This window comes from Acomys minous (genome assembly GCF_964271855.1).
Source record: "Acomys minous genome assembly, chromosome: 8".
NCBI classification, from domain to species: Eukaryota; Metazoa; Chordata; class Mammalia; order Rodentia; family Muridae; genus Acomys; species Acomys minous.
The window spans coordinates 47,402,692-47,415,372 of record NC_140489.1 but is presented as its reverse complement, the minus strand read 5'-3'; the positions used below and the strand labels follow the sequence as shown (position 1 = coordinate 47,415,372).

The 12,681-nt window shown below is 40.3% G+C and overlaps 1 protein-coding gene across 2 annotated transcripts in view; it reads right to left on the bottom strand.

Annotated features, from left to right (window-relative positions):
* Positions 1-12,681, bottom strand: part of SOS2 (SOS Ras/Rho guanine nucleotide exchange factor 2) — an 86,123-nt gene that overhangs the window by 54,773 nt on the left and 18,669 nt on the right. For both annotated transcript variants that reach the window (XM_084793242.1, XM_084793243.1), the window contains exons 2-3: positions 11,341-11,466; positions 4,451-4,582 (exon numbers count right to left, since the gene is read on the bottom strand). In XM_084793242.1, the coding sequence (XP_084649368.1) occupies positions 4,451-4,582; positions 11,341-11,466 (258 nt within the window). The remainder of the gene's footprint in view (positions 1-4,450; positions 4,583-11,340; positions 11,467-12,681) is intronic.

Genomic DNA, 12,681 nt, shown 5'->3' with positions numbered 1-12,681 from the left:
CTTTCATGATGGGTACTGGTGCCATCCTGCTCTACAGGAGATTTCTGTCCTCCCCAGGTTACTGTTCCACAAGGCCTCTGCTTTCCCTACGCTCACCTCAGAGAGCATCTGTGCATTACCATAAAGCTCTCCTCTCAAGTCTCTACTATGCTATATGTCCACTGCGTTTTCCTACAATGTGTATATGCCTAACAATGTGTATTTCACTGCAGATTTCAAACAATGATGACGTTAACATGTCCAAACTTTATCTCCCTTTACGAACTTAAAAGGATTCTTGTAAGCTACAGGAAATCCACCTCTCAGGTCAAATGGAATGCAGGTAAGTACTGTCTGTCAATCAACAGCTTAAGTTCCTCACCTATTGCCTATCTCTGAAGGTGGGGTTCCTCCCCCTTTCCCTGGTTTCGGGACTCCCCTAACTCCCCGATTGCTACCTTCTTACACCCAACACCTGACTGCTGAGTCCTCCCTTCTGGTTGATGTAAACACTTCCTGCCATTCTTACCAACCTACACCCAAACCCTTCCTCTAGGACTGTCTCCCTTGGGTGAGATCTCCCTCTGCCAGCTTGGTTCATTCCCAACCCCCTCGTTCATAACCCTAGCACTAGGTAACCGTGTCTGCTTTCTGCCATGCCTTGGCTCTGACCAGTGCTGATGAGCTGCTGGAACAGCTGCACCAGTCTCATCAAGTTAAACCTTGCTCAGGGGACGCCCCGATAGGTCCCTGACTTCTCCTCTCCCCATGGCTCCTCGGGGATGCCTTCTGGAGAATTTCAAATCCCTATGCCCACATTAAGGGCTCCTAAACTTATATACCTCTGCAACCAAACTTGTACAGATCCAAAACTACAACTTTTTAATTATTGCCAGCAATAGGGTAAAACGGGAGGATGCTTCTTATATCCAAACCTTTTCTTTGCTCTCCCAAAATTTTAAGCATTGTCTCTTTCCTTATTTTCAAACTTTTTCTCTTTGCTTCCCCTAGAGTTTCAAATGTAAACCTAAAGGGAATTTTCTCCCTTACCTACTAATTGTACCAGTATCCTGCCAGACTTCCTACATCCGGGACACAGTCAAAGCAGCTCCTCACAAGTGCTCCAGTGCAACCTCACAGATTGTCAGGTGCACCTGCATTACCCCCTTAGCTGCACATGTTCTCAGACCCTGGATAGCAAATTCAACAACTTGCTCTTCTGGAACCTGGCCAGCATTTCAGCCTTTCAACCTCCTGTTGCCGCCCTACTGTCAGCAGGAAGTAGTTAAGACAACTACTTCACCCCTTATCCATTTGCAAAAGGCTGAAATGGTGTGCTCCAGGCCAGGGACAAACAGCTCCAGGCTCTCCCAGCACTCTTCGGTCCCTATCTGCTGTAGGACGTGGCTGATATAGCCTGCCTTCTACCTTGAACTTTTAGGGCAGAGCTTTTCCTCCCCCTTCACTATATAATCTGGAGATTTTGTTGCTTTTTCTCCCTTTCTCTTTTCCCTTACGTGACAGACAAAAGCCGCTTCCAATGAACCTACTTTTATATATTTTAACTTATCTTACATAAAAACAATCCTAACATTCCTTATTTTTTAATTATAGGAAAAAGGGAGGAATGTTAGGATTCTGCTTCAGTCAGCCTACCTGTGATGTCACTCCCTGCCACTGGGGCGTGGCCCTGCCCAGGGCTATATACAAGGACAGACCCACCTCGCCCCTCTCTCTCTTACCCCCTTTCTCTCTTACCTCTTTCTCTCTCTCTCTCTCTGGGGTACCCCTCCCCCTTTCCTTCTCTCCCATGCTCACTTAATAAACCTCATGTAATCTATTATCTGTTGCTTGGCATCTTATTTCTTATTCTCTTATTAATTTTTAATTATTAAAGGGGTGGCTACCCTTTTCTGAAGAGAAGGGGAAAAGAAAAGGAGGAAGTAGGTGGGAGAGTGGGACCAGGAGGCGAGAAGGAAAGGGGCTGTGATAAGGACATTAAAATGAATAAATTAATAAACATTTTAAAATAAAATAAAAGTGAAAAAAAGAAAGAAAGAAAAAGAAAGAAAGAAAGAAAGAAAGAAAGAAAGAAAGAAAGAAAGAGCAAGCTGAGGTGGCTTCATCATAAAGAACTTGCCCGGCAGGTGAGCTTATGCTTTAGCACTGAAAAAAATTCTATATAATTTTTGCTCAAAAACAATTTATTTTTCTTTCTTTCTTTCTTTCTTTTTTTTTTTTTTTTTTTAGACAAGGTTTCTCTTGCAGTCCAGGCTGTCCTGGAGCTCGTTTTGTAGACCAAGCTGGCCTTGAACTCAGAGACCTGCCTGCCTCTGTCTCCCGAGTGCTGGGATTAAAGGCATGCACCACAATGCCTGGCATATAAAAATTTTTTTAAAGCAGAAAATCTCAATACATGGAGGCCATATGACAGCAGTTCTCAATCCCTTCCACAGGGGGAGTAGGGGTCAGCTGATTCTTTCATAGGAACTGCCTAAAACCATCAGAAAACACAGATATTTATATTACAATTCATAACAGTGGCAAAATTATAGTTATGAAGTAGCAACAAAAATAATTTTATAGTTTTTGAGGAACTGTATTAAAGGATCGTAGCATTAGGTAGGTTGAAAAGCACTGGCACAAGATATAAAATTAGCAGCTGATCCTAGTATTATTTATTTTACAAAAAAAAAAAATCTAATCTAACAAATCTGTTATTTCATCAAACAATAATAGGTGATTCTAACAAGAAATCTTGGGCTATACTTTTTGATTGAAATAAAAATTTTTGTTTGGTTGGTTTTTTTTGTTTTTGTTTTTGTTTTTCGAAACAGGTTTCTCTGTGTGGCCTTGGCTGTCCTGGACTCGTTGGCCTCAAACTCAGAGATCCACATGCCTCTGCCTCCCAAGTACTGGGATTAAAGGCATGCACCACCACGCCCGGCTTAAAATAAGAATTTTTATACAATATATTCTGATCACAGCTTTTCCTCTATCATCTCCTCCTAATTCCTCTCTACCCATCAACTCTATGACTTCTTTCTCTTTCTGTTTCTGTTTAGAAAACAAACAGAAAAAAAGAAAGAGAGAGAAATTAAAAAAGAAAAGAAAAGAAACTGCCAAACAAAACAAACAAATACAGCACTCCTGAGGCAGAGGCAGGAGGATTAATGTGAGTTTGAGGCCAGCCTGGTCTATAGCAAAATGAATCCAGGGCAGCTAAGGCTACACAGAAACCCTGTCTCAAAAAACCAAAAAGAAAAAAGAAAAACAAACAAAAAAACCCAAAATAAAAAAACAAAAACAAAGAAAAGAAAGAAAACACACACACACAAACAAAACCCTTAATAACACAAAATCAGAAAATATACAAACAAAAGACAGAAAAAAGAAAAGTTGGGCTTGATTTTACTGGCAGCTCCCTAACCCTAACCCACTCCCCACTGAGAACTCCTGGACACCTACCGTCAAGTTCCCTGCTTTACAGCACTGTCCGCTAATCCCCACGGTCCTTAAGAAGAGAGTTTCTCAGTGTGTGCTTCTGGGGGAAGGGTCTGCTGCTGGTTACTTATCAACTCAATAGGAGCTGTGGTTACCTGAGGGGAACCCCAATTGAGAGCAACGTCTCTACCAGACAGGCCTGTAGGCCAGTCTGTGGAATAGTTTCTTGATTAATGATTGACAAAGAAGGGCCCAGCCCCTGTGGGTAGTGCTGTCCCAGGCTGATGGTTCTAGGCTAGAGACCAAGGCAGTGAGCAGCATAGCTTTGGCTTGAGTCTCCTGACTTGACTTCCCTCAGTAACGGACTATAAAGCACAAACTGACATAATGACATAAGCCCTCTTCTCCCCAAGTTATTTCTGGTTGTGGTGTTTATCACAGCAACAGAAAACTAGAATGAGGGGTTATTAAAATTTCTACCAAAAGGTCTTCAAATCTATAATACCAAGCTTATTCTACAGGTTATTTTCTAGTGTTCTTTTCCAATCTATAAAGGTTAATTTGAAAGCATTCAGCACCTTTTGATATTTCACTTTCTTAATAACAAAATGTAAAATCATGGTCTACTACATTGGAATTGATAAAAGGTAATCGTCATTGGAAGATACCACAAAAAAGCCACAACATATTATTAGCATTATTAACTTTGCATATGTGCCCCTGTACACAGTACTTTTTTTTTTTTTTTTGAGCCTAGCCTTCAATGGCTGAGCCATCTCTCCAGCCCCATTTATTTTTATTTTGTTTCTTTTCTTTGGGGGTGGGTGGATAGCATGCTAGAAATTCAACCGGGGTATCACTCATGTAAAGCAAACCACTGACACACACACACCTCTCCATTTTTATTTCATGCACATATAATGTATATAATACATATACAAACAGACCATCAATACTAAATATACATTATTACTATGAAAGTATTACTTATTATAAAGAATTCCCCCAGTGTCTAGTCTTTTATTACCTTTAAGGAAGGATGAATTTTGTCCACAGGTAGTAAAAGAGGATTTCTTCGCTTTCGTTTCTCTATGGCAGATTGTGCATCAGCAATTGCCCATTTATCAATAGGATGAGGAAAAGTCTTTTGAACTCGTTCCTGTTCAAATCAGAGTTGAGCCGTTCAGAATCAGTAGAACTTGAGAAATAGAAAGCTCATATAAAACACAACCTGATCAGTCATCAATACAAGAAGACAGCAGGGGCACAATATGTTCTATTCCTGGGGGGGGGGGAACATTAGGTTTTTAAGAAGTTACGAGTCATGGTGGCACACCTATAAAAGCAGTGCACACTACAGAAAAGATCGCCTTCCCTCATTCTTATTCAAATGTCAGCAAGAACTGTGGACAATAAAAGAAAGACCACAAGTATATGAGCATGGAAAAGAAAGTCGAATTGTGTTTGTGTGAAACAATGAGGGAATCACTGAACTTTGTTAGAGATTAGATAGAAGCTTTTATAAAGTTTACTTCTGGCAACATTCTATTATCTGTCTGTCTGTCTATCTCTCTGTCTGTCTGTCTATCTCTCTGTCTGTCTGTCTATCTATCTACCTGTCTACCTACCTACCTATCATCATTGTCTATCACCTATCTCCCTATCTAATATAATCTATCATCTATCTACCTAGCTTTTATCTATGTCACCTACCTATCTAATCTATCATCTCTTTTATCTGTCTATCACCTACCTATATAATGAACAACAAACATAAAATAACCTCATATGGTCTGTTATAGTACTATTGTTTTTTAAAAATTATCTCTATTATCTGTAGGTCTGACTAGTAATCAATCAAGACACAGACATTTGTTATATTTTAAAACAGTCTTAGTTAACCTGAGGCAGGGCAGATGTTAATTTTTTAAACTACCTTCTATAGTGGGGCAGGCATGGGATCCCTGTTTTAATCCCATGCCATTTGTTTTTAATAACTTTTATTAAGTTACCTCTTATCTATAATTTCAAATACTTGTTAATGTTTTTTATTTGGGCCAAATTCTCCATCCACGCCGGCCATGTGTCTCTCCTCCAGCTAACCTATGGTGGCCTTCCTCTCTTTTCTTTAGGTCTCTCCTTCTCCTCTTGGCAGTTCTTCTTCGTCTTTTTTTTTTTTTTTTAAGAATTCCTCTCTCTCTTAGCCCCACCTATCTCTTTTATTAAGTAAAAGTTGGGTCAGACAGTAAGTAGTAATTAACATCAAAATATATTAGACTATCCCCCAACATAGTACCTTCTTAACTGGCAACTCAATCTCTTAGTGATGCTATACATTACAAATTCCAGATGTTTTGACATCCTAGAATGCAATCTAAAGTATCTATCTGTCTACTTGAGAAGGTAGAGGCAGGAAAACTAAGAGTTCAAAGCCAGTCCAAGCTACATAATGAGACTCTATCTCAAAATAAAGAAAAGCAAAGACCAACAAGACAACCAAGATTTCATCATATAATTTTGTCACATGAATTTTTTAAGTTTATCATGCCTGCATTGGGGAGAGTAGTTCAATAGACTGCCTGTGTGACTGTGCAAGGATTAGGCCTGAGTCTTAGCACTGTAAAAATATGAATTAGGAAAAGGTACAATACACAGGAGAGCTATATATTAACATATCAGTAGTTATAAATTTTTAAGGTTAACATCATTTACCTAGAAATCAACTTATTATTAATATTGCCAGAAAGCTTCTCTCTCTCTTTGATAATCCTAGAGCAATTTAGAAAACATTTAAAAGAACAGCTATCTGTGACTCAGACTATGGTGAGAATTAGGGTGCTCAGGATGGTTTTGGAAATACAGATCTCCATAAAATAATCAAATTCCTGTGGATGGAGAGAGGGCTCAGAGGTTAAGAATGCTGTCTGTTCTTTCAAAGTTCATGAGTTCAATTCCCAGCAACCACATGATGGCTCACAACCATCTATAATGAGGTCTGGTGCCCTCTTCTGGTGTACAGTCACACTTATGGGCAGAACACTGTACAAATAATAAAGAATTTTTAAAAATCAAATTCCTGTTCATTTAATCTTACATTTAACCAGTGTTTGACATGAATAAGAACTATATATCAGAACTGAATTCCAATTATATAAGGTTTCCTATATTTAAGTTAAATTATCAACTTTAAGAAATTTTAGCTATTGAAAAAATGTTTTGTTATATTTATTTAATGCCTAAATGTTACAGCAAAGAAAAGGGAAATAAGTGTTTTAGTCTTAAGAGTTTTAATCTTAATACCTCCATCACTCTAAATCAGTTTTCCTTTGTATTAAAAGTTGTAACTTCATTACATAATCTTCAAAATCTAAAAAAGTTCCTATGTACACCAATGTAAAAAATGCTTTAATATTAATCCATGCAGACTTTTAGAGAGATTTACATAGGGACATACACATACAGAGCGCGCGCGTGCGCTCTCTCTCTCTCATCAATATGTGTGTGTATGTGTGTGTGTGTGTGTATACACACATATGTAAACAACAAATAGCCTTAATATGTAAACAATGAACAAATAACATCAGTCTCTTATCAAAGTAATGTTTATATGTAGTAAAATGAGCAGATAGTTTTCTTTTTGAAATGGAGTTGTGCCCTGTACCAGGATGACCTTGAACTTACATTCCTCCTGCCTCAGCTTCCTGTGTGCTAGATCACTAGCATGGACTGCTATGCCCAGCTGAAAGCACTGTTAGTATGCAGTTTAACCAATTTTGAAAATGTTTATACCTATGTAACCATCATCCAAATCAATATATAGAACACTTCTGTAATCTTGATCTTCATCCCTCATTCCTTATTAGTGTGAGTGTGTGTGTGTGAGTGTGTGAGTGTGTGTGTGTGAGTGTGTGTGTGTGAGTGTGTGTGAGTGTGTGAGTGTGTGAGTGTGTGTGTGAGTGTGTGTGTGTGAGTGTGTGTGAGTGTGTGTGTGTGAGTGTGTGTGTGTGAGTGTGTGTGTGTGAGTGTGTGTGTGTGTGTGTGAGTGTGTGTGTATGTGAGTGTGTGAGTGTGTGTGTGTGTATGTGAGTGTGAGTGTGTGTGTGTGAGTGTGTGTGTGTGTGTGTGTGTGTGTGTGTGTGTGTGTGTGTACACGTGACGTGAAGGTGAGAGGACAACTTCGGTGTTTCTCTCCATACAATCTCATGTGGGTGGCAGGGATCAAGCACCTTTAGATGTTGAGTCATCACGGCCCCTGATTCTTTAACCATTGGTGTTAGCAGTTTCTAAAGTTCATAAAGTGAAATCTTACACATATTCTTTGGGGTATGGCTTTTTTTACCCTATATTTCTGTGAAATGCTGCTACTACCACACATAATATTTCATTTTCTTCATATATTTCTAACACTTACTAATCTACTGTATTTGTTTATTCACTGGGAATGCTAATCCTGGCTATCAGTTTAACTGGATCGCGAATCAACGAATTGATCGCCTCTGGGTAAGTCTGGGAGGGGATTTCCTAAAGGCACTGCAAGACCGTCTCCTTCAGCGGCTACCTTCGGCATCTGTCCATATCTAAGGGAACCCTTGCTTTCTGCCTTCTTGACCTTGCTCCCTGCTCATGAGTGCATCTATCATGCTGCCCCTCCTCTTGCCCTTTGCTAACATGGTCATCGAGCTTCTCTGCCCTTCCAATGTGACTCAAGTGCCTCTTCAAAATCCTACAAGTACCCCGCAGCACACTGGGACTGCTGAGGTGACTCGGGAGCTGAGAAATTATCCTATCTCCAGTGTGAAGACAGCCACTGTTGGTCTCCCCTAACCCATGTTATGTACGCTAATTTAATGAGTCCCCCTTTAATATATATTTATTCTACAGGTCCTGTTCCTCCAGAGAACCTGCCTTTTCCACCTGTCATTATGACTGGAGTATCTCTTCCACATGGTCTCGTGTATGAAGGCTGCAAGCTGACGGACTCTGCACAAAGTGACTGGATCCTGAGGGCTTTGACCAAAGCATGGCATCAACCCTTTTTGTTTGGTTGGTTGTTGGTTGGCTTTTCCAGACAAGGTTTATTTGTGTAGCCTTGGCTGTCCTGGACTCTCTTTGTAGACCAGCTGCCCTCAAACTCAAGAAGATTCACCTGCCGCTGCTTCCCTAGTGCTGGGATTAAAGGAGTGCACCACCACGCCTGGCTAGGCATCGATTCTTCAATGATCTCATTATATAATGGAATTATTTGGAGGTGGTAAAATGGAAGAGGTAGGGCCTTGATGAAGAAAATGGGTCACTTTGGGATTGTGCCCTTGTGACTACTCTTGCTGTAGTCTCTCTCCTTGCATTCCCTGAATTCTCTATTTCATCATGGCATCAACAGCCTCTGGCAAATGTTCCTGCCACTAGGATATTGTGCCTCACTACAGACCTGGAGATATGAGCTAACTGAACACAGACCGTACCCTCTGAAACTTGAGGCAAAGCAAACCCTTCCTCCTCCTAGCTGTTCATATCAGAGATTCTGTCACAGCGACAAAGGTTTGACTAATACAAGAAATTGACACCACACAGCTGGGCCATTGCTATGATGATGCCTATGATGTGGTTCTTGAGCCTTTAAAGGGGTTTGTATAAGAAGGTCTACAAAAGAAGAGCAGCGAAAGCCATTGATGCATCAAGTAAAATGTAGTTCTAGTGAGCAGTGAGAAGAGAAGATGCTACTAAAATGTAGGTGGTGAAGGCTGCGCTGACAAGGCTCCAGATGGAAATGGTATCACGAAAGTCTTCACCAGCCCAGCCTGTGTTTCAGTCTTACTTAGGTCCTACCATGCTTTTCTACAACTCCATTTCCCCTTTTGGAATGGGGCTGTTCACCCTGTGCAGCTGCATATTGGAAGTAATTTTCTTTTTGATTTCACAGAGGGTCACAGCTAAGAGATTGCTCTGATTTTATTGGAAAGCTTGTGAATGTTAGAACTGCTCAGAATTTTGGAATCTCTGGAGATAGACAAGATGCATTTTTTATTGTGAGTCTTTGGTCCAGTGGGAAAAGTTACAGTTTGACCATGAAAGGTCCGTCACAGGCTCATGTGATAAAATGCTTGTTAGTATCTGGTGGTGGTATTTTGGGAGATTCTGTGAACTTTAGGAAGTAGGTCAAGTTGGAGAAAGTTGGTCAAAACCTAGACCTGTGCTTCTGACACTTATCCCTGGTCCCTGGTCATGCCCACACCCCGCTGGCTACTGTGAGCCGTCATGCCTCGGCTGCAGAGGAGCGTCTCTCACCCGCTCCACTCTTGCTGGCATTATTTGCTCCAACACAAGGACACAAGCAGTTAAATCCTCCGATACTGTGAGCTGAAATAAATCCTTCCTCCTTTAAGCAGTCCTCTCACAGATACTCTGACAATAGCTATGTAAAGGCAACCAACACACACACTTTCTTATTGATAGAAATTTCAACTTTTTTCCAGGGGGTGGGAGTGTGGGGTGGTGGTGGCAGCACACACTTTAATCCCAGCACTCGAAGGCAGAGGCAGGAGGATCTCTGTGAGTTCCGAGCTAGCCTGGTCTACAAAGCGAGTCCAGGACAGCCAAGGCTACACAGAGAAACCCTGTCTCAGAAAAAAATAAAAGTAAAAAAAAATTTAAAAAGAAGAAGAAAAAGAAATTTGAACTACTAAGTTAAAAGCTAAACTACTTTTAGCTATTACAAATTAAGCTGTGAAATTTGTGCTTTTTATAATTTTTAGCTATTATAAATTAAACTGCAAAATTTGAGCTTTTGTAACTTTTAGTTACTACAAATTAAACTTCTTGTTCATATGCATATTACTTGTGAACATATACTTTTATTCTCCATATCTACAGTACAATTCCTAGGCCAAATATAGACTTAGAAAAAACTTTGGTAGAAACTGCCAAACAATTGCATAGTTGTTATAGCATTTATACTCCTCCTCCTGCTCCCCTTTCTTTCTTTCTTTTTTTTTTTTTTTTTTTTGGTTTGTTTTGGTTTTTGTTTGTTTATTTGTTTGTTTGTTTTTTGAAACAGGGTTTCTCTGTGTAGCCCTGGTTGTCCTGGACTTGCTTTGTAGACCAGGCTGGTCTTGATCCACCTGCCTCTGCCTCCCAAGTGCTGGGATTAAAGGTGTGGGCCACTGGGCCTGGTTTATACTCCTACTTCTAATGTAAAGTTCTAGGCACTCCACATTCTTGCCTGTGTGCAGGGTAACCAGTCCATCCGCTTCTTTTAACCTTTTTATTTTTTGTGGCTGTGAAAGAAATTCATTATGATTTGAATTTCTATTTTTCAGGAGGCTTCTGAGCTTCAGAAACTTTTCATGTGCTTATAGTCAACTGGCATGTCTTCTTTTTTAAGTTTCTATTCAAGAATTCTACAAATCTGGGGGAGAAAGTTATCTTTTTTTCCCCTAGTCTGTGATTTGCATTTTGTATGTAAACTTCAAGCTAATTTCAAATTAGAGCTGCTCCTCTCCCAGCCTGTGGGAACTGAGACTACAAGCATAATTAATAACTTTCTATTTTTTAAATTGTAACCTTTAATAGTCACTATGTTTTCAGTCTTCCCTAAAGTTATTTAATTCCAAGCTATGATATTGTCAGCATTTTCTTACAAACCTTATAATCTCATTTTTATATGTGAGCTTATAATCTCTTGAGCTAATATTTGTCTAACATACGAGGTAAGTTTTAAGGGTTTTCCCATTTATCCACATTTTTTTTCTAAAAATTTTCCTTTTCTTAATGAACTGACTTGATATATTTCTTGAAAATGACCTGAGCACATATATGAACTGAGGAGTGGTTTTAGTTTCCATAGAAATTTAGAATGACAAAGATACAGATCTAAAAATTAATTTTGTAGGTTTTTAAAAATGACATAATAATTTTTACCTCCACATCTTGAACAGTCCTTGGTTGAGCCATGCATAACTTATTAAGCAGCTGAAAAATCAGTTCTTCAATATAATAAAGAGACTCTTCATTAGCTGAGAGGGTGGGGTGCACTTGCTCCTGAACCTTGAAAAGAAAAATTTTGAGTTAAGGCACTGGCAAAATATGAAATGAACAAATTCAGTGAGAATCCTACATGTAGTTAAAATGTACTAAAATGGTTATATACCAATATAAATATTTTTAAATCCAAAAATGTAGGGAGACTAGAGAGATGGCTACGTAATGAAGGACACTTGCTGCTCTTGCAGAAGGCAAGGCTGGGTTCCCAGCGCCAACGTGGCCACTCCCAACCTGTGCTCCAGACGCAGGGGATCCAATGTCCTCTTCTGACCTGCTTGGGCACTGCACGCATGTGGTGCACAGACACACATGCAGGCAAAACACCCTTTTTTCTTAACCCTTCTTTAAACTTTTTGTTTGGTTTTTGAAGACAGGGCTTCTTTGTGTAGCCTTGGGTATCCTGGAACTTGCTCTCTAGACCAGGCTGGCCTCGAATTCAGAACTTAGATCCACCTGCCTCTGCTCCCAGGTGCTGGGATTAGATACTGGCACCACCACTGCCTGGTTATTCTTTAAAGTGCTTTAAATTCTGAGAATCCGTAGAAAGCCACTGGACTCTCTACTTCCTATTTAAAAAATACTCAAGGCTGAGGAGAAGCTGTCAATAAAGTGCTTGTCCTGCCCATATGAGGACCTGAGCTGCATCCCCACAACCCAGGTAAAAGCTGGACATGACGGCACATGCCTGCCAGCACAGCTCTGGGGAGGTGAAGTTGGCCAGGTCACGTGGGCTCCCTGGACAATCAGCCCAGCCTACTCGGGGAGTTTCAGGCCATAGAGAGACCCTGCCTCAAAAAGCAAGTTGAGGAATGATGACTAAGACTGACCTCTGGTCTCCACAAGCGCATGAACACACATGTTCCCAAACACACCCACACCAATGCATGCGCCCATACAAATAAATACATACACACTACCTCAAATGTCGCCACACAAATGGACTAATGCTCGCAGGCACACATGCCTGTCCACACATTTTACACACACACATGCACACCCACACCATACACACGCAAACATGCAAGGACACATATGCACATGCAGACGCACATGCGCACGCACGGGCACACGCACACAGGCACAAGCACGCATGTGCCCCCATACAATCCCATAAAATAATAATACAATTTTAGAGGAATCGTAGATATCTTTAGTCCACCTAAAGTATCCACTGATAGAGTGAAAACTAGTTTCTGAGTCCCTGCAATAGACAGAGAC